Source organism: Hyaena hyaena, unplaced genomic scaffold (genome assembly GCF_003009895.1).
Source record: "Hyaena hyaena isolate Hyena2069 unplaced genomic scaffold, ASM300989v1 scaffold_130, whole genome shotgun sequence".
Lineage (NCBI taxonomy): Eukaryota > Metazoa > Chordata > Mammalia > Carnivora > Hyaenidae > Hyaena > Hyaena hyaena.
Window position 1 is genome coordinate 685,560 of NW_024080762.1, and position 27,511 is coordinate 713,070.

At 37.3% G+C, this 27,511-nt stretch overlaps 1 protein-coding gene across 3 annotated transcripts in view; it reads right to left on the reverse strand.

Annotated features, from left to right (window-relative positions):
• Positions 1-27,511, reverse strand: part of NEO1 (neogenin 1) — a 242,688-nt gene that overhangs the window by 158,856 nt on the left and 56,321 nt on the right. For all 3 annotated transcript variants that reach the window (XM_039237865.1, XM_039237864.1, XM_039237863.1), the window contains exons 2-4: positions 14,028-14,345; positions 7,282-7,557; positions 3,048-3,201 (exon numbers count right to left, since the gene is read on the reverse strand). In XM_039237865.1, the coding sequence (XP_039093796.1) occupies positions 3,048-3,201; positions 7,282-7,557; positions 14,028-14,345 (748 nt within the window). The remainder of the gene's footprint in view (positions 1-3,047; positions 3,202-7,281; positions 7,558-14,027; positions 14,346-27,511) is intronic.

The following is a 27,511-nucleotide window of genomic DNA, read 5'->3' on the forward strand; positions in this document are numbered from 1 at the left end:
CCATTTACATTCAGTGATTATTGACAGATATGAATTTAGTGCCATCTTATTACTTGTTTTGTTGTTTCTAGAGATTTCTTTTTTCTAGTCTCTGTCACTTCTGGTCTTTCTTTCCCAAAGAGGCCCCTTTAATATTTCTTGCAAGGCTGGTTTAGTTGTCATGAATTCCTTTAGTTTTTGTTTTTCTGGGAAACTCTTTATCTCTCTATTCTGAATGACAGCCTTTCTGGATAAGAGTAATTTGGGCTGCATATTTTTCCAACTTAGAACACTGAATATATCATGCCACTCCCTTCTGGCCTACAAAGCTTTTGTGGAGAGATCTGCTGCTAACCTTCTTTGTCTTCCTTCATTAGTTAGGGACTTCTTTTGTCTTGCTGCTCTTAGGATTTTTTTTTATTATCTCTGTATTTTGCCAATTTATGGTATCCTGGTGTTGGCCTGCTTTTGTTGATTTTGATGGGAGTTCTTTGTGCCTCCTGGATTTGGACGTCTCTTTCCTTCCTCAGATTAGGAAAGTTTTCAGCTATAATTTCCTCAAATAAACCTTCTTCCCCATTTTTTCATCTTCTTCTGGGACTTCTAAAAGAATGTTATTTATACTCCTGATATGAATGTTATTATGCTTTATGGAGTCACTGAGCTTCTAAGTCTACATCTCTGATCTGTGTTTTTTTTCCCTCTTCCTTTCAGCTTCATTATTTCTCCTAATTTTATTTTCTATATCACTTAGTTCCTCTGCTTCTTCTATCCTTGTGGTCATTACATCCACTATCCTTGTGGTCATTACATCCAATCAGTTTTGCATCTCGGTTATAGTATTTTTTATTTCAGCCTGACTAGTTTTTAGGTCCTTTATCTCTGTGGTAAGGGACTCTGGCCTTCTATGCTTTTCTCAAGCTCAGCTAGTATCCCTATGATTGTTGCTTTAGATACTAGATCAGGCATATTATTTATATCTGTTTCAATTAGATCACTGGCCATGACCTTTTCTTGTTCTCTCTTTTGGGATGAATTCTTCTATCTTAGCATTATGTCTAGATCTCTGTTGTCTTGTGTTAGGAAAGCCTGTTATGTTTCTTCCTCCTGAGAGTAATGGCTTTATAAAGAAGAGGCTATATACCATCCAGGTCCTGGTGATTCAGGAAATGTCTCTGGTATATGCCGTGTGCACTCTGCTCCTGTGTTTTGGCTGCTCTTTACCTCAGGTCAGTCCTCAGCAGTTTCTCCTTGCCTGCAGTGTTTGGTCCTTGGCCAGAGTGTGGCCAGCAGGTTTTAACTAGGTGTGCTCTACCCTGTCGGCTTGTTAAAATAGACCTGATGCTATTTCCAGGAGAGCTGAAGCTTTGCAGATTAATACGGTCAATAGAACTCTATGGTCTGAGGGTTTGTGCTGGTCTCCCAGGGGTAGAGGCTTGCTGCTTTGGTTCTTAGACACACTTACAAAAAGTAGCACCTGCAAAGTGCAGAGGGGTGGGCCTTAGTGTAAGCAGTTCAGGCCACTACTGTTGGTGCTGTGCTGCTCACTGAAGTTAGTTTACCTTGAGGGGTCAGGTAGAGAAATGGCATGAGCCCCCTCCCTCATGCCCAGAGGGGTAGCTCATGCCCACTGCTGTCTGAGAAGCCCTCCTAGAAGAGCAAACAATCTCCCCTCATGTCCCAGGTGTCCCTCAGCTCACTGCAGTCATCCTGCCTATGTCTGGGCCATCTGCCCACCCAACAGCACAGTGCATCCAAATCAATAACCACTAGCTAAAGGTGGCTTCTGACACTTTAAATGTAGCTAGAATTTCTAAAGAACTGAACTCTGAATTTTCTTTAATTTTTATTTAAATATAAAAGCAGAAGCAACACAGAGGCACATGGGTGATTCAGATGGTTGACCATCTGACTCTTGATTTTGGCTCAGGTCATGATCCCATGGTTTGTGGGTTCAAACCCCAAGTCAGGCTCCACACTGGCAGTGCAAAGCCTGCTTGAGATAGTCTGTCTCTCTGTGTGTGTGTATGTCTCTCTCTCTGTCTCTGTCTCTCTCTCTCTCTTAAAATCAAGACAAAAACTTTAAAAAATAAAAAAATAAAAAAGCTGAAGTAACACTAACCATGACTTTATTGTTTTGGTAGAACTACATTTCACTTTAACTGGTGCACTATATAGATTATTATTATTATATTTAGTAGTTCACATGTATATCTTAGTTATTTTTACCTAGCTACCAAAAATTTTAAATTACATATGTGGTTTGCATCATATTTCTATTGGACAGCACTGCTCTGCAACAGTGGTCCTCAATTTGGGGCTATTTTCCCCCCCAGGGGGACATCTGGCAAGATCTAGAAACATTTTTGGTTGTCACAACTTAGAAGTGCTATTGGCATCTAAGCAGATAGAGGCCAAGGGTGATACTAAACATTCTACAACATACAAGATAACTTTGTTTTGGAAACAAAATGTACCTAAACACCACCACCACCACTACCTCAGTTCTTCTATCAGAGTACTACAGAGAAAAGCCCCCACTACACAGATCAAGTGCCAATTACATAAGGAAGTAATGAGGGATGACACGATGGCTGATCTTAACAGAAAGGCTTTTGTAGAAGAGGAAGAATTTTGATCACAGAAGAAGGGTGGCAGGAGTTTAAAAGGCAAAAACAAAAGGATGAGGAACACATTTTTTTAAATTCTTAGAATAAAGAAAATTACTACCAACAAAATGCACATGAAAATGAATAAGTATCAGGCTAGTCAGAACCTTGCAACAGTTTAGGGAAGGAGGTCTTGAGGCCTTAAGCTAAGTACACTGTAGCTCAAAAAGAACAGATGAAATAATCAGCCCTTAATATTTTGAAAGCAGTTTTTTCTTTAAACATCCTAATCATATACAGCATAGAAACTATTTCAAAAATGACATATGAGCATTATAATGTGTTTAAATAAAAAAATAAAGTAGATGACCATTTTTTTTCATTATTAATCACTAGTCCCAAACAAGACTAGACCGAGTCTGAAGCTAAGGCTGAAAAAGGCTTTTAGGCAGACATTACCTTTCTATGTCAAGTGCCTCCTCATTTTTCATCCATCTAATGGCTGGAGTAGGAAGTCCTGAAGCGACACACGGCAGCACTGCACTCTGACCAAGGACTCTGACTAAGGAAGAAGGTTGTTTCAGAAATACCAAGTCTGATGTGAACTCAGGATCTAAAAAATAAAAGACAACAATTAAGAAAGCACTTTACCACTTTAATGACGTGGAATGGCAATTTCCTATTCAGTCTGTGTGGTTTTATTTACTTATTTATTTTTAAGTAGGCTCTATGCCCAATGTGGGGCTTGAACTCATGACCCTGAGATCAAGAGCTGCATGCTTTACCGACTGAGCCAGACAGGTACCCTGTTTGCCTTTACATAACAAAATAGTTTAAGAAAAAGTGACACTAGAAAATTCCAATTAAATTAGCAAACATTTCTTAAGTCATTTCAATGTGCAAAACATTGTGCTAGGCTCTCTAGGGGCCTTAAAGATGTACCAGCTATAGCTCCTAACCTTAATGTGCTTACTGATCAACTGAGAGATAAAATCTGACATGAATCCCTTTCACTTTAAAAGACTGGATAAGAGGGCGCCTGGATGTCAGTCTGTTAAGCGTCCAACTCTTAGTTTCTGCTCAGGTCACTATCTTGCAGTTTGTGAGTTCGAGCCCTGTGTCAGACTCTGATGCTTGGAATTCGATCTCTCTCCCTCTCTCTCTGCCCCTCCCCCACTTGTGCTGTCTCTGTCTCAAATAAATAAACTTTAAAAATAAAAAATAAAAGACTGCATAAGTAAATGTTTCATGAGTGGTACAAAGAGAAAAGACTGAGCAAGTTCAAGATCCTTAAAGCATCCTCTCCATTCATAGGGATATCATAAGAGGTTTCCTTTACATCCCTGTATCTGTATTATTTATGAAAATCTTTCTGAGTTTTGTCTCTCACTTATTCACTTAGTCTGTCAATCCTTTGATTTTTGCAATGGTACAGCTATTAGGCTACCACTCTGAGTGTGTTCACTTTATATGGCTGCCCTCTTAGGGACGTCTGAAAAGGCTATACTTTTATGGGTAGAAGGTAGGGTGCTCTACTGGTGGAGCAGTATTTCCAGTGTTAAGTTTTGAGAAGACAGACCATTCTCAGGTAAAGAGATGTGACCTCTTGTCTCCAAACACTTAGGAGAAGATATTTTACAGCCATGGTAACAACCACCAGAGCTGGCTTTAAACTTGTGTAACTAATCGATGACAGTTCTGTAGCCATGGTAACAAGTAAACCAAGTCTAACAGATCAGTGACAACTCGCTTCAGTGAACACGCCTTTGAAAGTCACCCAATGAGTGACAGCATCAGGCTTTAAAAGTCAGCCATTCAGCAGCCGAATCACTTGCTTCTACAGCTGACATTAATCTGCTCTCACCCCTGTAACCAACCATAAAACATGCTTCTTTGGCTGACATCAACCCACCCTTGCCTCTTAACCAACATACCAAAAACAATGTCTTCCCCAAAATTCTATATGAGATCAGCAGTTTGCATTATTCAAGAAGACGGTACTTGAAAGTATGGTTTTCCCTTAAGTAAATAAAACATTCAGTAATTGGTTTATGTTTCAGGTATGGACTCATCCTTTGACACTGAAAATCTTGTGTCCCCGGATCTGGTTTTAAGGGTTTGCTTGAATGGTACCCCAGGTATAGAGAAGAAACAGGACCTCTGCCATGTAAAAGCAAGTCAGGAAGTAAGCTGAAAGACACTGCAATATGGCAACAGTTCTCTCTTTGTTTTCTTCCCTCCCGGATTTAGCTACATCTAATCACATTTTGATAGAAACAGACAAATTTAAACAAATATTTATTGTCTTCTGTGTGTCAGTTACCATTCTTGGCAGCAGACAAAATTTCTACCCTTACTGAGCTTACCTACTGCCTGGGGAAAGAGACAAGAAACAAAACAGTGTATGCCAAATAGTGGTATGTTCTGATATAAAATGAAGGAGAAGAGGAAAGTATGGGGTGGAAATGGAGGATTGTTGTTTTAAACAGTGGTCAAGGAAGGCTTAACTAATACAGTGATATCTGAGCAAAGAAATAAGACAGTTGATTCAGGCAGACATCTGAGGGAAGAGAAGACTCCAGGCAGAGCAAATGGCAAGCAGAAAGACGTAAAGCAAAATGGTATTTGGAGTATTCTAGAAACATAAGGTGGCCAAAATCACAGAGTGAGGGAGAGAAGAGTACCAGATGGAAGGAGAGAGATGGGAAGAGAGGTGGCATTAAGATTATATAAATTCTAACGTATAAGGAACTCACCAAACTCCACACTCGAAAAACAAACAACCCAGTGAAGAAATGGGCAGAAGATATGAACAGACACTTCTCCAAAGAGGACATCCAGATGGCCAACAGACACATGAAACGATGCTCAGCATTCTTCCTCATCAGGGAAATACAAATTAAAACCACACTGAGATACCACCTCACGCCAGTCAGAGTGGCTAAAATGAGCAAATCAGAGAACTCTAGATGCTGGCGAGGATATGGAGAAATGGGCACCCTCCTACACTGTTGGTGGGAATGTAAACTGGTGCAGCCCCTCTGGAAAACAGTGTGGACATTCCTCAGGAAACTAGCAATAGAACTCCCCTATGACCCAGCAATAGCACTGCTAGGAATTTACCCAAGGGATACAGAAATGCTGAGGCATAGGAGCACATGTACCCCAATGTTCATAGCAGCACTCTCAACAATAGCCAAAACATGGAAAGAGCCTAAGTGTCCATCAACAGACAAATGGATCAAGAAGATGTGGTTTATCTATACCATGGAATACTACATGGCAATGAGAAAGAATGAAATCTGGCCATGTGTAGCAACATGGATGGACCTTGAGGGTGTTATGCTGAGTGAAATAAGTCAGGCAGAGAAGGACAAATATCGTATGTTTGCATGTATAGGAGGATTAGGAGGAACTTAACTGAGGAACAAGGGGAGAAGAAGGGGGGAAATGGTGGGGGAAAGGGAGAGAGACAAACCATGAGAGACTCTTGAATGCTGACAAAAACTGAGGACTGATGGATGGGGGGGGATGGGCATGGAGGAGGGCACTTGTGGGGATGAGCACTGGGTGTTATGTGGAAACTAATTTGACAATAAACTATTTGTAAAAAAAAAAAAAAAAGATGATATAAATCCTCATAGACCAAGGACTTTAACCTTTTCTCTGAGACAAGAAACCATTAGGTTTTGAGCAAAGATGTGACATGATCTAATATAAATTTTAAAAAATAACTGTGGCTCCTGAGGTGTAAACACACAGGGATAGAAATGCCAAGGACATCTGGATGTCCGGATGATGACAACAAAGAAAGAAACTGCGTTAAAAAAAAAAATCAATGCAAAGCTCATCAGGAACGCCATCAAGTGTCGCTGCCCTAACACTGGTCTCACTTTGCAAGCCAATCCGTAGACCAAAAATTAGCCTATGAAGTAGCTGTATATAAAAAATCTGCCCAGACAATGTAAAGATGGCCCAACTATATCCATAAGCTCAGGTGTGAAGGAAGAAACGTGGATCAGGCACCCAGCAGTGGGAGTGGAAGCTGAGAGGTGAGACATCGGGAGGCTGGAAGGACTGTGGTGAGCTCCAAGTGAGAGGGCATTATGAGCAGCAGAAGTCACACAGCCAGGAAGACACACGCACAACAAGATCATGAGGAGAGCCAGCAAGGGCAGAAAGAGCGAGAACTCATCAAGAGAAGGAAGAAGGAGCTGGGTTTACATTACAATAAGGGAGCGCTATAAAGGACTCCTGCTAACCAGTGTCTCCAGAACTACTGTATTAGTTACCACTCTGTGCATCCCTCGTATGAACTAGCCTGAGTGAGGCTCTGATTCTGATGGGTAAAGACACCTAACTGTATGAAGTATCCTATTACAGGGAAGTAGCAGATGGAGGCTTGACGAAAAGACACGGAACTAGTATTTGGCCAAGAAGAATGCCATAGATATTAAATACACTTTATCTCTTAATAAGTTTTTACTGACTAATGCATTCACTAAAGAGAGGATATTTCTGGCACGTTTTCTTCTTTTCTCCCCCTGTAAGAAACTGAAACTCCTATGCTGACGTTAATTTGTCACACCACACATTTAACAGTCTTTGATAAAAAAAAAAAGACAATTCTAAAAGAACAATTTTTATCCGTTAATAAACAGAAAACCATGAATCCTGATAAATAAATTAATACCTGGAAGAACTTTTAATTCAGCTTCATCGCTATACTTTGGTGGCCCACCACTTTCAATTACGCAGCGATACAGTCCCCCATCTCCTTCAGTGGCATTGCTGATAACCAGTGTCCCACTTGGAAGTTTGAGAACTCTGTCATCCAGAAGAAGAGGCTGTCTGTTGTGTTCCCATCTTACAAACGGGACCAAATCTACATTAACTTCACAATTCAGAATTGCACTGTTCCCAGCATAAACTGAAGAAGGTTCTGGTTGGCTGGCAAATCTTGGAAGACCTAGACAATAAAGGAAAAGAAAAGAAGAAACAAAATGTAGTTAAATGTTACTTTAAAATGTAGTCATGGGAACCAGGAGCAAGTCAGCCCCTGGGGCCATGGATGGAACCAGGGTCAAGACCAAGGTCCATGGGTCTGGAAATTGGCTACAATAAGGATACAGGTCAAATAAGTAAATGTACTAGATAAATGGAATCAGATTCTTCACAGTCGGAGAAGCAAGGTATAAACATGGAAAAGGAGAAGGGTAGAATAAATCCCATGGTATGCAGAACTGAGGTATCAGTATAAATTTACAGTTTTATAGAATTATACAAATAAATGTAAATATGTATAATATATACACATTTCACAATCATTATATACATACATATATATAGATATATGTGTCTCTGTATGTATATACATATTCTGGACTCTCTGGACAGAGAAAGGAGATATATACATACGTGTGTGTGTACACAGGTATATGAGATATACACATGTATATGTGTATATATAAATTTATATGCAAACGTAAATATATATACACCTTCTAGTTCTATCCAGAGAGAGCTCAAATTCAATGCCACCTGAGTAGCAATGAGTAGATATGGTGACACAATCGTGATTTCTAAATACCATTCTCCACTATAAGGAACCAATGCTTCTTGGAGAAGCAGCTCATTCTAGGACTAGAATAAGGAAAGTACAAGATAGACCTGGAACATCCTGTTACAGAAGAAAGGAAGCGTCCAAAGAACGATATGGGCATATCAAAAAGTTCACAGAAGTCAGACTGAGGGCGTTTCCCCTGGCTAAATCTGAGATAATGATAATTAATGCAGAAAAGAATAATGAACGGATGCTAAACTTGTTGGTGGAAGCTGGTGGAGTGTCAAATTAGCTCTTCCCAAAATACATACTACTAATTAATGAAAGTACAAAATACTTAACTTTACAGTGGAGAAACAGAGCACTGTTAACTTTTATTACTTTGTTAAATAGAGTCCATGTTATATATATTTGTTAATACAGTCCATGTTAACAAAGTAATAAAAGTTAACATCACCAGTAATGGAACAAAACATCATATGCTTTCTGATAAGGTAACACTAAGAACACAGCAACATTTCTTCTGTGATATCCTTCCTAAAATGCAAAACCTGAATCTATTCATAGGGAAAAACCAGAAGACACAAAATGAGACAAGGATAAACTGAAGAATGATTTGAGACCAAAAGAGCCTAAAGAGATACAACTACTAAGTAAAACATGTAATCCTGGACCAGAAAGGAGTAGGGGAGGGGCAAAGGTATGTTTTTGTTTTTTACTATTAAGAACATTATTGAGACAAACAGTGAAATCTGAATGGTATCTACAGTAGTATTGTAGGAAGGTTAATTTCCTAAAATTGATGGATGGTTATTTAGAAGAACATCTTTGTTTTTAGGAAATATACACATGGAAGTATTTAGGTGGAGGTAGTGTCTGCAACTTACCCTTAATAGTTCAGAAAAAAAAATTGATTTGGATAGTGCCTACTGGGAGATAAGGCAGACACGGTAAAATGTTAACAACTGGGTAAGTGAGGAGTAGATGTGATTTCTTGGTTTCATTCTTGCAACAACTGTATGAGCTTGAAATTATTTCAAAATAAAGTATTAACAAAAATGCAGTCATAAATACTCTATAGACACACAGAATGTAGTGGTTAAGAGCCTAAATTCTAGAGTCACATAATCTGAATCTGAATCCCAACTCCACCACTTCATGGCTGTGTGCCATTAGCAAGTTACTTACCCTGGAAGCCTCAGTTTCTTCTTCAGTAAAATGAGAACAAGAGTCCTCATAGGATTTTAAAAAGGTTAGTACCTTTAACAGAGGACCAATCGGGAGAAGAAGGGGGGAAATGGTGGGGGAAAGGGAGAGAGGCAAACCATGAGAGACTCTTGAATGCTGACAAAAACTGAGGACTGATGGAAGAGGGGGGGAGGGGGGGATGGGCATGGAGGAGGGCACTTGTGGGGATGAGCACTGGGTGTTATGTGGAAACTAATTTGACAATAAACTATTTGTAAAAAAAAAAAAAAAATACAAAAAAAAAAAAATAAAATAAAATAAAAAGGTTAGTACTTAACATATTTCATATAAAGCATAGGGTCTGGCACAAACTCAAATACTAGCTACTGTTATTATTAATCTAAAAAGATTCTGAGATGCTAAGAACACAACAAAATGTTTCTTTAAAGACTAACAAACATAGGAAATTATGAGAAACAGGTCTAGGTTTTGTAGTTTTATGATGGTGAATTAGTCCATATGGAAATGGCACACAGGTTGTCTAGCTTTCTTACAAATTTTTTCTTATTTTTTATTTCAAGGAGATTTTTGAAGGAAAGAAAGATAAAAATTAGCCATATATCTACTTCACAAAACCCCAAAAAGTTAGAAGAATGGACTTAACAAAGATAAACAGAGAAACTAATAAAGTAGGAAAAACAGGAAGCTGAAATAAAACCAAACGCTAATTCTATTTTTAAAAAGTCAAAATCTTCTCCCCTCCTGAGGTCTCATGACAATTAGTAATTTTTTCAAAAATATAAACGTACAGCAACATATGTGGAATCGGCAGACAAGAGATTTCTAAAAGTTTCTGAATAGGGAAAGCAGATGGAGGAACTAGTACAGACACAAGAGGCAGAAATCGCTGCAGCTTCCTATGTTCACAAGTAGGAGGCCAGTGTGCCCTGCTACTTCTGGAGAACTGAAGGAGAAAACAAAGTGGGAGAGAGACACAGGCTTGAGAAGAAGAGATGAACAGTGTCTGTATTCAGACCACCCAATTTCTCCTCCTTTAGGCACAAAACATTCATAGCCAGGATACTGCCCAGGCAGTAAAATAAAAATTTCTACTGTGGAAAAATGAGTGCAGAGAAGACTTCTCATATTTAATTTTATGAGCTACCTACTTAGTGTTCTTTCAAAAATTCTCCTTTTTACATGAACTGGTCATAATCAGTCTGTATTGCTTGTAACCAAAGAACACTAACCAATGTTCTTTTAGAATGGCAGTTTAACAGTCTCTTAAAAAAAAAAAAGTTTTATTGAGATACAATTTATGTACCATAAACTTAACCATTTAAAATCCACAATTCAACAGCCTCTAGTAAACAAAGTTGTGCAATCATCACTCTAATTTAATTTTAGAGCATTTTCATCATCCTGCAAAGAAACTTTGTACTCACTTGCAATCATTCCGCATTTCCCGTACTCACCTGCCTGATGCCCTGTGCCCTTGTCTCCTCTCCCCCATCCTTACCCCTAGAAAACCATCAGTCTACCTTTTGGCTCCCTGTATTTTCCTATTCTGTACATTTCATATATATATGAAGTCACATGATCTGTGATTGGCTCCTTTCACTTAGCATTATGTTTTTCAGGTTCATCCATGTTGCAGTACATAGCACAACTTCATTCCTCTTTATTGCTGAATAACATTCCACGTACATATACACCACAGTTTGGTTATCTGTTCAACACCTGACAGACATGTAGCTTGTGTTTTCACTTTTTGGCTGTTACAGATAATGCTGCTATAACAAGTCATGTACAACTGCTGTACAGACTATCTTTTCATTTCTCTTGGGTAGATACCTAGAAATGAAATATCTCAGTCATATGGTAACTTTAAGGTTAAAATTTTGAGGGAGAGCCAAACAGTTCAGTGCTCTTTCTAAAATTAAACACACACACAAAGTATATCCTATGATCCAGCAATTAGTAGAATTATTTATGCTAGTAATCTATTCTACAGAAAAGATTTATAAAAGGGTGTTCACTATAGTACTGCCTATAACATCAAATAATTATCTATGTAACTGTTCATAAAAAGGGAATCTTTACATAAATCACAGTATATCTATGCAATGGATACTATGCAACTATTAAAAAGAATTTCTATTCATCTCTTAGTTCAGGTATTATTACCTTCTGATACTCAAGGCCATGAGTGAGTTAAATAACTCTCCTATAGAATCTTGTCTACAGCCAAAGAACTGATTATACTATATTAAAAATGGCTGTTTACTAAGACATTAGGTCAAATATGTTTCCTGAAGGCTATGAAAGCTAAAGAGAAGGCTGGACAAATCTAGCAGAGTAGAGAAGAAAGTGTAGAGGACAGGCTTAACAGGCAGTGGGGAAGCCATGAGCAAAGGCCGGTGATCAAGAATAACAGGGATTTGAAAATGTTCAGTACTGGCAGAGCTTAAAATGTGCTGAAGGTGGTCCTGCTGATGATGGCAGAGGGCAGGGACGGGCAGGGTGTAATGTTAAGAAGTGAAGCTGGAGGGGCGCTTGGGTGGCTCAGTCGGTTGAGCGTCAGACTTCGGCTCAGGTCATGATCTCACAGTTCATGGGTTTGAGCCCCACGTCGGGCTCTGTGCTGACAGCTCGCTCAGAGCCTGGAGCCTGCTTCAGGTACTATGTCTCCCTCTCTCTCTCTGACCCTCCCCTGCTTGCTCGCTCACTCGCTCTCTCTCTTTCTCTCTCTCTCTCAGAAATAACACATTTAAAAAAGAAAAGAAATGAAATGAAGCTGGAGAAGTGGAAGCTAGCTCATGAAAAGACACAAGGCCTATAAGAGTTTAGACATCAGCTTGATGTTGTCACTGAAGAGCTTCTGAAGGGTGATAAGACAGCCCTGGCCACTGGACTGGAAAAGGGAAAGAATGAGGCAGCAGACAGTTACAAGGTGAGAGATGGTGAGAAGTGGCCTCAGGATCATGTACAGAGAAACTAGGAAGCAGAATTCACTGGATTTGGTGACTGGCTGTGGAAGACAGCTGAGAGGAAGGAGTTAAGATTAAATTAAAGCCCAGCTTAAAAACATAAATGATACGGGGTGCCTGGGTGGCTCAGTCGGTTAAGTATCTGACTTTGTCTCAGGTCATGATCTCATGGTTTGTGGGTTCAAGCCCCACATCAGGTTCTCTGCTGACAGCTAAGAACTCAGAGCCTGGAGCCTGTTTCAGATTCTGTGTCTCCCCCTCTCTCTGCCTCTCCCCTGACAGCACTCTGTCTCTCTGTCTCAAAAATAAATAAACATTAAAAAACTTTTTTTAAATAAAAATAAAAACATAAATGATAAACAGGAACTCAACCAAGTAACAGGGTAGGGGCAGTCATGATGCTAACTTATCTGTCAACATGTTGGACAAAGCCTCACAAGCAGATTAGAGGAAGAAAAGAAGGGAGAGGGGGAAAAGGAAAATGGAAGGAAAGAAGGGGAAAAAAAGAGAGAAAAGACTAACTATCAAAAGAAGTGACTCTCTCACCCTTTTCTTTTTCCATCCTCAACCTGTGATTACGGAATAATTATAGTAGCTATATATGACACTCAAATTCAGCTCTGAGTATCTGGTTCCAAAGAGAAAAAGAGCCCTCATACTCTGAATGAATGAGCAAGTGTACTGTGAAGTGAGGAGGAGATGGGGAACCATCACCCTAGTGCGCAAGGAAGTGGGAAACTATTCTTGCAGTCACATTTTTTTCTACATGTTAGCATTTGACCAAGACGAGTACATATATGACTTAAACATAATACAATTAAAAGGAGTTTTAATGTTTATTTTTGAGAGAGAGACAGAGTGAGTGTATAAGCAGGAGCAGGGCAAAGAGAGAGGGAGACACAGAATCTGAAGCAGGCTCCAAGCTCTGAGCTGTCAGCACAGAGTCTGAGTCAAGGCTTGAACTCATGACCCGTAAGATCATGACCTGAAATGAAGTCAGACACTTAAGCAACTGAGCCACCCAGGCATCCCAACATAATACAATTTTTGTACAATGAGACCCTTAACAAAAACTACTTCATCTAGTACTCAGGTAGAAAAACACAGACCTGAGGAATATCAGTATCTGCTACAAAACAAGCATGACTTTTTCAGCTTACACTTTCCATTATTCTTCATATAAGAATGCTCTAAAAGGGAGCGAATGTTCCTCTCTTTACAACTTCTGTTCTTCACCTTAATATCTATACTATAGGTTTTTTAAATAATCCAATTAAATATCAGTTCCTTGGTTGGGGCATAAAGAAACCAAGAGTTTGCAAGTCTCACAAAGCCATACTAAATGGTTATGCTGGGGAAGGTAAGTTAGCAATCAAAGTGAATCAATTTTCCTATACAACTTCCTTTGTCATTTCCAAATAAGAAAAAAAAAAAAAAAAGAACTGACTCAATACTTCTGATAGCAACTGTAGGCAATTTAAATAATAGAAAGGGGTAAAGTGCTACATTTTACTTCCTACAGCACTAAGCAAGTCTTAGCATAATCCCATGCACACACTAGATGCTCAATTGGTATTTGTTAAATGAGTTTATTTACAGTAGCCATTAAGTGAAAACTCTAGGATAATACTGCTTTTTATCAAGCTATACAGTTCATAAACTTGAAAATATAAACAACTTAAAAAAAAAAAAACTTACCTGCTACTGTGAGCTTAGCTGTTCTGCTCACAATCGTTCCAAGACTCTCAACAGTGGCCACGCACTGATAATAACCTTCATCAAGTTTATTGTGTTTGGAATGCACCACGTTGCTGATAAATAAAGACCCATCTGGGAGAAGCTGGCGTCGGTCATCAGATACTAAGTTTAAAAAAGTTCCATCTTTTTTCCATTCAATTTTTGGAGAAGGCTCAGAATACGCTGAACAGTTCAATATAACAGAAGAGCCTCTAATTGAGAGTGTATCCACTGGTTCCACCAGAAAATAAAATGGAGTGAATGTTCGAACGGTGGATCCTACAAAAATAATGAAGAGAACAAAAGTTAAGTAAAACTTTCTTCTTTTATTTCTGTAAGAAAATATAATTTGTACAAAAATTATTGTTGAATAATTATGCTGTTTGGATATGATACATAATAACAGTCATTTCACTATGAGTATCTAATGAAATTTCTGAGAAAATCAAAATTTGACCCATTCAGAAGATGAGAAAAAAAGACCCTGCCAGATGAGATAATCAAACTTTGTTAGATTACATGAATATTTAATAAAGCTTTATTTCAAACCCTATAATGGGATTTATAAATATTTAAAATTATTGTATTTAAAGTTAAATTTTCTATGAAACATAAAGGAAGCATAAAATTGAAATGATTCTTTGTTAGTAAGTAATAAGGTACGTTTACTGGCTGTATTTCTTTCAAAATTCACCATATATACACTTTGCCCATTTTTCTAGTGGATTACTCATCCTACTGATGTGGCAATCTTTGGGCATTAGCTATCATGTTTTGCAAATACTCCTTTTTCCATTTTGAATTTATTTTTTCATAAGAAAATAAATTTTAACTATGTAAAAATAAATCTGTTCCACTTAGAAAGATTTTATCCCAAGATCATAAAAAATTTCAGCTTTGTTTTGTGGTAGTACTCTTGTGAGTTCATTAAACAAATTTTGCTATAAATCTTGTATTCTCAGCCAAAGAAAGCTTTCCAAGTCCAACCTTTACTTCTTTTCTTCAAGAAAAGTACTGACCACCTCCCTTGCTATGAGATTATAATTACTTGTAATCAGATTTCTTCATGTGAACAATTAGGGAGGCTTAGTTGAATAAGTGAAACCAAGACTGTTTTTAAAATATATCTACAACCATTTATCTAAATTTATTTACATTGTAAATTTAAGGATGCAACTAGCTCTTTATTACATAATGAAAGAATAGCTCTAAATAAATACGAAACACACTGGCAGAAGGAAGGGAATAATATTCACTTGTTTTAAAATTTTCTAACACTTACAATGCTAATCAAATTGTAAACAGACTGATTATCCTTCCCCAAACATCAGAGATGGGTCCCATCCCTATTTGATGATTATGAAATTGGCTCTTCAAGTCTTAAAACTCTTGAAAATAACCTTAAGAATTTTTCAAAAGTAAGCTGAGGTGATTTGCTGATTACAGTAAAATATGTTATATTGGGACTATGGCAAAATAAATAAAATATCAACTCCAGGGCAGTACAAAATGACAGCTAAACGAAGAGAAATTACTTTTATCCGTTCCTGTGTGACATTAAATCTTATTATACCACCCAAATTAAACAATTCAGGAACTTGAGAGATAAATGCATTAGACCAGCAGTCAACATAGCAAATTAACAATTTTAAATAATTACTAACAAAGCAAATTTAATTTTAAAATGTGGACAAAGTTTCTGCCACTTAAAAAAATAATAATTACATAAGTGTAAATGTTTTACAGTTTAACACTCTCATACTGTTGATTTTCTTTCATTTTGAAAGTCCATATCAACCAAGCTGAATGAGAGTATATGTCTTCCAAAAGTTTTTTTTAATTATATGAAAGCTTACAAATGCCTATGAAAATCAAGGCACTTCAAAATTTTTGCAACTATGCACTCTACATTACTTAGAATACAGCATTAAATATTTACATATATCCTCTTCGTATTTTATTCCCTCAATAAGCAGGCAGTGACCTAACATGCTATTCCTTTGCTTAAAATCCTTCAAAGGCTTGCCATAGTCTTTTACAAAAAAAACTAAATAAACTTCCTAACTGGACTTCCATGTCATTGTGCGACTTGGCCTCTGCCTACTCTCCAGCCATCCCCTAGCACCACTGTCCCCTCACTCTGTAACAGTAGGCTGCTCTCCCATCAGCCCCTGCACACAAGCCATTCCCACCACCATCCCTCTCCAATGAACTCCCAGTCCTCCTTCAGGCTCAGCTTCAATACTACTTTCTCAGAAATGCTGCCTGTCCCAGATGCCCAGACAAGACCAGTTTCGCCCCGTCACAAGCAAGCATGGCCTACAGCACTCCACCGACACAGGACTTCAAATGTTCTTAATCTTTAAATATTTGTAATAACTTGTTTGTTAAGGCACAGAAGTTCCCAAATTTTCTTGGCTTCTGTGCCTTTATTTTCTTAGTAATTTTTTTTCATGAATTCCCTAGGATAAAAGAAATACCTAACAGTTCTGTTTATGAATTAGTTAGGTTCAAACAAATGAATATGTATGCCCTAACAAGTTAGTCCCTTACTAAAAAATAATTGAAAAATTATTTTTCAATTGAAATTGAAATTTCATATTCATAAATTTCACATAAATTGAAAAATACTTCAACTTTTAATTAACCACAATTAGTTATTATGGGGTACATACATCTATTGGACACTGCATGAGTTCTCAAACCTTGAAATCAGATTGGATACTGCTATCTTCATTTCCTGTTCCAGTGATTTTTGCATGGTACTTGATTTTTATCTAAGCAACCACCAAAATCCAATTTCACAAACATCACAGCACTGAAATGAAGGCAGCAATATGGAATGTTGAAACTGTGAACTACTTTGACCTATGAGTCTGCACAGTGTCCAACAGATGTCGCTGTGTTTCCCTAGAAAGTTTAAAATATCCCTGGGAGTTCTTTGAGGTACCTGGGGTATGTCAGAATATAGTATGGGAACTAGAGGCTTACAATATTTCTTTCTTTCTTTCTTTTTTTTTTTTTTTTTTTATTTATTTCTAGGAGAGAGAGAGAGACAGTGTGAGAAGGGGAGGGTCAGAGAGAGAGGGAGTCACAGACTGAAACAGGCTCCAGGCTCTGAGCAGGCAGTCAGCACAGAGCCCGACACGGGGCTCGAACCCACGAACCGCGAGATCATGACCTAAGTGAAAGTCGGACGCTTAACCGACTAAGCCACCCAGGCGCCCCGAGGCTTACAATATTTCTACATATTTTTATTGTCCACATTCCTAACGTCGACTTACCACAATACATGGTATCAATCCTTACCATCTTCTAAAGATTCCCATTGCTTGAAGTATTTATAAGAGTGCAGGTTCCATTCTACTACAAGCCAATTAGTATCACTATCTTCTATGATAAAACTTACTAATAAACTAGTTTTTGCAAACTGTGATGAGTCTCTAAAAAGTTACGTAGAAGAGCAAAGAAAGCCAGGAAGAGCCAAAATAATTTAGAATAACAAAGTAAAAGGACTGCACTCATCAGTATTCAGCATTTATTAAGCCACTATGGCTCCAGAGCAGGGATAAACAGAGCCACATAATAGGCTAGAAGAGCCACAAAATAGAGCTTTATATATATTTAGAAATGTAACATGCAATAGAGGTAGCATTTTATATCAACTGGGAAAAAAGATGAACTACTCAATAAATGTTATTAGGACAACTGGGTATCCACATGGGAGAAAAACAAGCCTAACATTAACCTGTTTTACGCATTAGACATTGCTCTGAACATTATCTACAAACTAACTATTCATTTAATCTCCACTACTATCTTATGAGATAGGTACTATTATTCTTATTTTAGGGGAGAAAACTGAGGCACAGAAATGTTATCTTGTCCAAGGTCACACAGGTAGTAAATAATAAAACCAGAGCCTGTGATGTTAACCACACTACACTATAATGTCACTCATATACATATAGAAAAATATATTCCAGGCCTATGAAAAAATTAATAAGAATTTTAAGAAAATACAAGGATAACCCTCGAGTCAGGTAACTTTTTAAATCAAAATAGGGAACTTCAAAGCTAGAAATGATAGATATGCTTCACTTCACTGCATTTAATTCTTTTTTTTTTTTAATATTTTATTTATTTTTGAGAGAGATATAGCGACAGCATGAGCAGGGGAGGGTCAGAAAGAGAGGGAGACACAGAATCCGAAGTAGGCTCCAGGCTCTGAGCTAGCTGTCAGCACAGAGCTCGATGCGGGGCTCGAACCCACAAACCATGAGATCATGACCTGAGCTGAAGTCAGACGCTCAACCGACTTAGCCACCCAGGCGCCCCTGCATTTAATTCCTTTTGAGAGAGAGCACGTGCAAGCAGGAGAGAGGGACAGAGGAAGAGAGAAAGAATCTTACTATAGACTCCACGTTCAGCATGGAGCCCAACGTGCAGCTTGATCCCATGACCTTGGAATCAGGATCTGAGCCAAAATCAGGAGTCAGATGCTCAACCAACTGAGCCACCCAGGCACCCCACATTTAAGTTAAAAAAAAAAAAAACTTTACAGCAAACCATCATAACAAAGCAAAATATGACAAAGCTGAGAGAAAATATATCATGCATAACAAAGAATTTAAAAAGTGACACTACTCAATAGAAAAATGGAGGCTGTGTTCCAATAAAACTTTATAAAAACAAGCAGCAGGATGGATTTGATCCACTGACTATAGTTTATTGACTCCTACCTTAGAATATTTAGCCAGCAAAAAAATAAGTCAGCTATGTTTTAACTGATCTGGAATGAATTCTGTGAAAAGTGAACAATATGGACAAGTACAAATAATGAAATGTTATGTGCACGGACAGGACTGTATGAGCACCGAGAAAGCAGGAAGTGTACAGGTTATTACCACTGACTTACTGGAAGAGAAAGAATGAAAGGACATGGAGGGGTAGGTAGATAAAAATCCTCAAGCACATAGAAAATAATTTCATGACCAAAATCAGCCTGTGTGTATAACCCCTTTATAAATATTATACATGTATAATATTTAATAATTATGACAATGTATAAAATTGTCAATATATATATATATACACACACACACACTGTTAAATAAAAAATATTCAAGTTCAAAATGTGTATAGTATGACAAAATATAAATATATACATAAAATATAAAAATGTCTATACACATACATATATGTGTGTATGCACATATTTAAATGTAAATAATGTAGGGGAAAGATTAGAAGAATAAACACTGAACAGTGTAACAGTGTTTTCTCCTGCGGAAAGTACTTGATTCAGCTACTGATAGAGCATACAGGGGGAAGGCTTTTTACTCCATGGATTTCTGTACTGCTTACTTCTTAAAATATAAACAATTGCTTACCCATTCTTCTTGTCATCTTTTTATTTTTTAGTAATAAAATAATTTGCTGGTGGTGGTAAATAATCCTTTGTTAGGAACAGAAGATTTTTTTTTTTTTTAATAGATCTATTACCATTTCTCTAACCACTTTTCCTTTGTCACAGTTAGAAGAGTTATCAGACACTAACTCCTCTGCTGACTCTGTATAAAAACTGGCCTATACTTCCCACCAGGGTCCTAATTCCCTATCCACTTAAGTTCGCTTAATTTTAGTTTATTATGACCACAGCCACTATACATTATTCTGAAACAGGCTTAATGATCCTATCTGATCTCTTCTACGTTCCCAGGTCTCTGCAAATTTCTCACATTTTAATGGAATAGCTCTCACTTCTTGATAGACTATTCCTCACTTTTTGATAAAATATTTCACACTTCTTGATAGAATTCCATCTTATGAAAGGAAAATATCCACAGGGAACTTATTTCAGTTGTACTTCCCCAACTCCCAAATATCAACAAATCATACACTCACTGTACACCAGCCTGGGCAATAATTCTAAATTTTATCGTGCTTGGAGTAAAAAATTAACATACAGTACTTGAATACTGGCAGAAATAAAATGTCTTATCAACCCACATAAGTTCAAAGTTTGACAGCAGCAGAAATGCAGGACAGAAAGAGAAGCAAGCCTTTTTTACACACCTACAAATCTAAGTATTTTATATAATTGTTATTCATACTATGAAAATTATGTCTTCATTATAAACTAGGAAACTAATGTCAAAGGGACTTCATACTTCACTCCTTAATAACATTACTTCTGCCCACCCTATCCTATCTAGTCAGTTGTAAATCCTACATTTCATCCTTCCTGACCCTCTGGTGTCCACTAATCACCATATAGTTCAGCCTCTCCTGCTTGAAGTTCAATTTATAATCAAAAAGTATACAAATTAGAAAGTTAAAATAATACTCCATTCAAAGGACTCAACAAAATAAACATTCACATTATTGATTAAAAACAAGCAATGCTTGGGGCACCTGGGTGGCTTAGTCGGTTAAGCTTCTGGCTCCTGATTTCAGCTTAGGTCACCCTAAGTTTGTGCACCCTGCCTCAGGCTCTGCACTCGTCAGCAGGAAGCCATTTGGGATTCTCTCTCCCCCTCTATCTCTCTCTGGCCCTTCCCTGCTTGTACATACTCTCTCTCTCAAAATAAATAAACCATTTTAAAAAATGTCCAAGAACAAGCAATACTTCAGAGTTAACTGTCTTCCACCCTGTCTTGCTACATAACAATTGGTGCTCCCAGCTCCAGAGCTCAGCCCCTGACTGCCCTGAACAGCCAGTTCTTCCAAAGACTCAATTACAGAACATGCAGAACTCTTTTCCTGGGATTGATTTCAAGTGAGGCAAGTGGTTAGTTGTTAATATTATATATGAATGGTCTTGTTTGCCTGATAAACATATGCTGTGAAAAACTTTGATGATACTGGTTAAAACATTAAAAACACTGGATGCCAACTTCTAAGCAAAGCTGGATCTGAAATTCTTTTTCAGGCTACTAATACCCTAACAGGGAAATTCAGCTTGATTATTCTAATTTACAGCATCTACTTTCCAAACTATTCCCCCCAAACAAATATATCTGAATTTGTTTATTCGAGAAACATCTGTTATAATAAGAGTGCTTTCCTGTTCCTCATTATTCAGCCTCTCCCCTCAAAAAAAAAAAAAACAAAACAACAGTCATAGTGGAAAACTCTTTCGTAAAATGAAGTCAAGCAGACATGAATTTTAGCTGTGCTGTTCTAGTTAATTTCTCCGTGTCTAAAACTCCCTCTCTCTTATAAAACAGGAAAAAGAATGCCATGCCTTCCTTGCACGGAAATCTCCATAAAGACAGGTATAAAGCACCTACCTCATTGCCTGGCAGGTAACAAGTCCTCAATAAAAAGTTAACTATTCAATTAAAGAGAGCACTTGTGATGAGTATTAGGTGATGAATCACTAGATGCTACACCTGAAACTAATATTACACTGTACGTTAACTAAAACTTACATTAAAATTTGGAAGAAAAACAGGGGAAAAAAAAGGTTCAATAGTTCAAAAGCCTACAGTATTTTCTCCCAAACTGCTAACATCTAGCACCTTAGTTTTCACCAATCATTTTAGAAAGTGCCATGCATAACATGGACCTTATTCCTTCAGTTTGAACCACATTTTGATGATTACAACTTCATATATAATAATATTAAGTGATCTTAAAATTCAAGTCTGATTATCTGATCACCTTTCTTCTCTAATTTTTAAACAACTCCCCCATTACAGCAAAGGTAAAATGTAAAGTCATTACCATGGCATTCAAAAAGGGCCACAGGATCTGGTCCCTGCCTCTCTACAACCTAATTTCACATCATGCTCCCTCTAACTCAATAAGCTCTAGTCACGTTATTCAATTTCTTGAACAAGCCATGTTCTTGCCTATATGAAGGTCTTTGCATTTGCTGCCCCCTCTACCCGAATGTGCTCTGTACCCACTCTTCGTCACACAGCTTAGCTTCTTCTCATCCTCCATGTTTCAAAGGCCACTTTTACAGAGGCCTTCTCTGACAACTGTCTCTGTGAAGGTCCCAGTCTCCTAATCCTACCCTTTCTGTGCTCTTTCCAGCAATTCACTTTCTCTGTTTTTAAGGTCTATCTTCCCTCGTACAAGGCTAGAATTCATAAAAGTCCTGTTTTGCTATTCCTACTTGTTATTTATAACTTTGTTTGTTTTTGTGCTTTGTTTGCATCCTTTTCAGGATCCTATAGGTCAAAGACACCTGGGCCAAGATATAATTACATATTAGTGATTGTCAGTAACTTTGCATCAAATCTCTACTGGTTTTCTAAAATAAGCCTCAGTCTCAAAAATTTATATTCTGATTATTTCAAATCTGCCCTTTGAGGGGTGCCTGGGTGGCTCAATCAGTTAAGTGTCCAACTCTTGATTCTGGCTCAGGGTCATGATCTCACAGTTCATGAGTTTGAGCTCTGTGTCGGCTCTGCAGTGACAGAGTGGAGCCTGCCTGGGATTCCCTCTCTCCCTCTCTCAGCCCTCCTCCCACACACTCTCTCCCCCTCTCTCTTTCTCAAAATAAATAAACATTTTTTTAAAACACCAAAAACCAAATCTGTCCTTTGTAAAAATGTTTTAATATCACTTTTTAAACTATCATAGATATTAATATTTTATGATAACTTCTATATGATTGGCAAGATGAGGAGGCATAATCTGCTAACCTACAAATTATACCAACCACCAATGTTCGGAACAGTTACATGGAAATTTTCTAAGAGTTGTCCTAGAGAATTATGTTAATAGGTTTTAGTTAACATGGCAACAATATCAGCAATATTTATATTTCAGCTCAAAACAGGAAAATCTGAACTGGTCATTTTTCATTATGGTAGGTGAGAAAAATGTTAGAATTTTCACATTAATTACACATAACTTTCATGAAAATATCTTCTGAGCAACTTTTTGTTATCTGTGGTCAGAAGATTTTCCTAAGGGTAAGACATTTTACTCAATACTTGATGCAGAGTATTTTCAATTTCTGAAACAAAGAGTATTTTTCAGATCCACTTTTGCCTAGAATACTGATGAAACTATGGGCTCAAAGATAATATAATGTGAAAAGTAACTTGCAGATGCATTCCAAAGATCTGAATTGTGACACTGTTTTATACTGTATTTTAATACTTCTTTGATTATTTAGTATCATAATTTTCTACCATGAGAAGTATAGTATTTTGCTAGCATTTTTAGTATAAAATGTTTTATCACAGTAAATTGTTAAGTTCTTTTTCAACAAGATATCTCCTTTGCAGGCCTTCATTAAATACTTTTTCTTTTTTTTCTTTTTTTAATGTTTATTTTTATTTTTGAGAGAGAGAAGAGAGAGTGAGCATGAGCAGGGGAGGGGCAGAGAGAGAGAGGGAGACACAGAATCCGAAGCAGGCTCCAGGTCCTGAGCTATCAGCACAGAGCCTGATGTGGGGCTCGAACTCACGAACTGTGAGATCATGACTTGAGCCAAAGTTGGACACTTAACTGCTTGAGCCACCCAGGCACCTCCATTAAATACTTTTCAATCATCTATAGTTACTTTGACCTAATATGAAAATGAATAGTTATCTATTTTATTTACTTGTTTAAAGTTTATTTATTTTGAGAGAGAGAGAGAGAGCGCAAAGAGAGAATCCCAAGCAGACTCTGCGCTATCAGGGCAGAGCCTGATGCAGGCTTTGAACACACAAACCATGAGTGAGATCATGACCTGAACCAAAATCAAGAGCTGGATACTTAACTGACTGAGCTACTCAGGTGCCCCGAGAGTTATCTATTTTAAAACACATTCAAAAAACTCTAATACAATTACACTCCTGAATATACAAGACTGCCTCTACTACACATGCTAATATCTCATCTTACTGCTATAATTATATAGGCTGTTATAGTAAAGAGGTATTTGTGGGTTTTAAAGAGAGAAAGTTAACAACCCTGTCTACTGTAGCTCTCAATCTTTTGTGAGATTTTTTAATCATAGTGACAAATCTTTTAATAACTCATTGCCATCTGCAGAGCTATCAGGTTTTCCCATTCATTTCAATGAATTATGGTAATGAGAGAACACTTGAAATCAAAACTGTCCTGGAAAATCTAGTTTATCTTGCTGGTTTACAAATTCACCACAAAAGAGAGAAAGTAAGAGACTGAGGGCAAGAAATAGTAAGATCCAAAACAGAAAGCAAGGGATCCAAGATCTAGTCCTAGCTTCCCTAACAAAATACAAGCTTACTTCTTTTTTTTTTTTAATTTTTTTAATGTTTTATTTATTTCTAGGAGAGAGAGAGAGACAGCGTAAGCAGAGGAGGGTCAGAGAGAGAGGGAGTCACAGACTGAAACAGGCTCCAGGCTCTGAGCTGGCAGTCAGCATAGAGCCCGACGCGGGGCTCGAACCCACGAACCGCGAGATCATGACCTAAGTGAAAGTCGGACGCTTAACCAACTAAGCCACCCAGGCGCCCCAATACAAGCTTATTCTAAGACAGGATGAGAATTACAGGACCAAGTACAAAAATACAAAAATAATAGTTAACATTTACTGAACAGCCACTACTGTTCTAGTGCTTAACCTATATTAAGTCATCCAACCCTTTTCATAGCAATTATTATCCTCATTTACAATGAGAAAACTGAGCCACAAAGAGAAAAAATGATTTGTCCAAAATCATGGAACTAGCTATGGAGAAAGTAAGATTTAAATCAAATCAGTCTCTGGCTCTCCTGTCCCCAAGATCATAACCATTAAACCTACACTATCCAATACAGTAGCCACTCGGTGACATGTGGCTATTGTGAATTTGAAATGTGACTAATCTAAATTAAGATTTTCTTTAAGTGTAAAATACACATAAGATTTAGAAGCCTTAGTGCATGCACATACACACACAAAGAAAATAAAATCTCATTAATAATTAATTTTATACTGACTGTATCTTCAAATATTTTGGATATAGTCATTTAAATAAAATATATTATTAAAATTAATTCCACCTGTTTCTTTTTACTTTTCTAATGTGGTACCTGGAAACTTTTAAATTATGTATGTGGTTTGCACTATAGTTCTCCTTGACAGATGCTACCCTTCATTAATATGCTTTAAAATAAACAATCGATTCTTTCTAAAGAAAAGTTGCATTATTTCTGCAAAGGATAAAAGATTATGCATCATGACAGTAGATGTAAGGGATCAAAGCAAAGCTCTTTTCACTGTCAAATAAAAACAACTGGTCTACTATCTAAATAGTAAAAATTAAAAGATTTTAAACAACTATCAGCACCCTTTCTTTAATACCTACTCAGAAATGCCTATTTAGAAACTTAAGTTTTTTAGAAACTTTTAATCAAAAATTGCAGGAAAAAAATCAATTCTTTATTGATGAATTGGGTGAAAGGTTTTTGCAATTCACACAATTTTGGAGTGTAATCCACAAATTACTTATTGATTACAAAGGAGAAAATGTGCCTTCATAATGGACAGAAATCTAGTGGTCATCACCTTAACTAAGTGATCAAATTCAGTATTAGCAGTAATGACACAACCTGACATGATAATGTGTCCTGATGGGATGCTGTAAGCAGCACTATTATATTGTTTTATTAATATTATTTTAGAAAGAGAGAGTGTGTCAGTGGGGCAGGGAGAGAGAAATTAAGAATCTCAAGAAGACTCCACACTCAGTGATGAGCCCAATGTAGGGCTGGATCCCATAACCCTGGGATCATGACCTGAGCTGAAATCAAGAGTTGGACACTCAATGGACTCTTTTAGGCCAAAGAGATCATTTTTCCTTAAATTAGAACTCTTCTGGGTTATTTAATTAATTCCATCTGTCTGAATTTCCTTGTGTTCTAATGCCTAAGAGTACATGGTACACGTTGCATAGTTTCTGGTATTTTTATAATTGCTTAAATCATCAATACCCTAATGCAGTGTTTTCCTCTCAATGTTTTAATATTGTGAAAGTATTTATAAATAAGGGTATTTTCCTATATATCAGTACAATTAATCACATCTAAGAAAATTAAAATTCATTAATATTTTTAATATACTGAAAATTTTAATTTACCCAATTATTCCCTACATGTTTTTGGAAGCCCAAGACTGAACAAAACTTCACTTATTGTATTGTTTTTGTTTCCTTAATCTCTTTTCTTTTTTTTTTTAAGCTTATTTATTTTGAGAGAGAGAGAGAGAGAGAGAGTGTGTGTGTGTATGTGTGTGTGCACGCGCGCGCATGTGCAAGAGGGGAGGGACAGAGACACACACAGAGGGAGAGAGGGAGACAGAGAGAGAGACAGAGAGAGAGAGAATCCCAAATGGGCTCCACAATGACACAGGGCTTAAACTCATGAACCGTAAGATCATGATCTGAGCTGAACTCAAGAGCTGGATGCTTAACCAACTGAGCCACCTCTTTCATGTCTTTTCATTTAGAACAATCCTTTTGCCTTTGTTTTTCATGACACTGACTTCTTTTTGAAGAGACCAGGACAGCTGTCTTGTAGAATGTCTTCAATTCTAGATTTGTGGAATTATTTCCTCACACTTAGATTTAGTTTAAATACTAATGTCTTTGGCCTGAAAGATACAGTGGTCATTTGTTTGGTTCTTTAGTATTTCCACTGATCCTTTAAACTACCTGATATCATTTCAATAAATTCCTTTTTTGCTTAAGTTCATTACAACTGTGATGCTTACAAAAAGTACTTAATTGAAACTCTGGGTACAAAAGATTTTTTTTTTAATGTTTTATTTATTTCTAGGAGAGAGAGAGAGAGAGACAGAGTGAGCAGGGGAGGGTCAGAGAGAGAGCGAGTCACAGACTGAAACAGGCTCCAGGCTCTGAGCTGGCAGTCAGCACAGAGCCCGACGCAGGGCTCGAACCCACGAACCGCGAGATCACGACCTAAGCGAAAGTCGGACACTTAACCGACTAAGCCACCCAGGCACCCCAAGATTTTTAAATAAATATAATATCACATTTTCATATAATTGGTTAGAAATTGATAAAGTGACAGCACTTTAAGAAAAGTGTTCTAAATATTTTGCCAATTTCAGATAATCTACTATAAATGTATATTTTAGCTATTTGAGAAGAAATTTTTCTGATTTTAGGATCTAGGCCTTGACCTTTATTATTATTTAATAATTTAATGTATTACTATTCAAAATAATTTGTTACTGGGGCACCTGGGTGGCTTAGTCGGTTAAGAGTCCGACTTTCGCTTAAGTCATGATCTCACGGTTCGTGGGTTCGAGCCCCGCGTCGGGCTCTGTGCTGACTGCCAGCTCAGAGCCTGGAGCCTGTTTCAGTCTGTGACTCCTTCTCTCTCTGACCCTCCCCTGCTCACACTGTCTCTCTCTCTCTCCTAGAAATAAATAAAACATTAAAAAAAAAATAATTTGTTACTTTATTTTTCTATTTTTGAAGTTAAACATCACTTCTCACTACTCT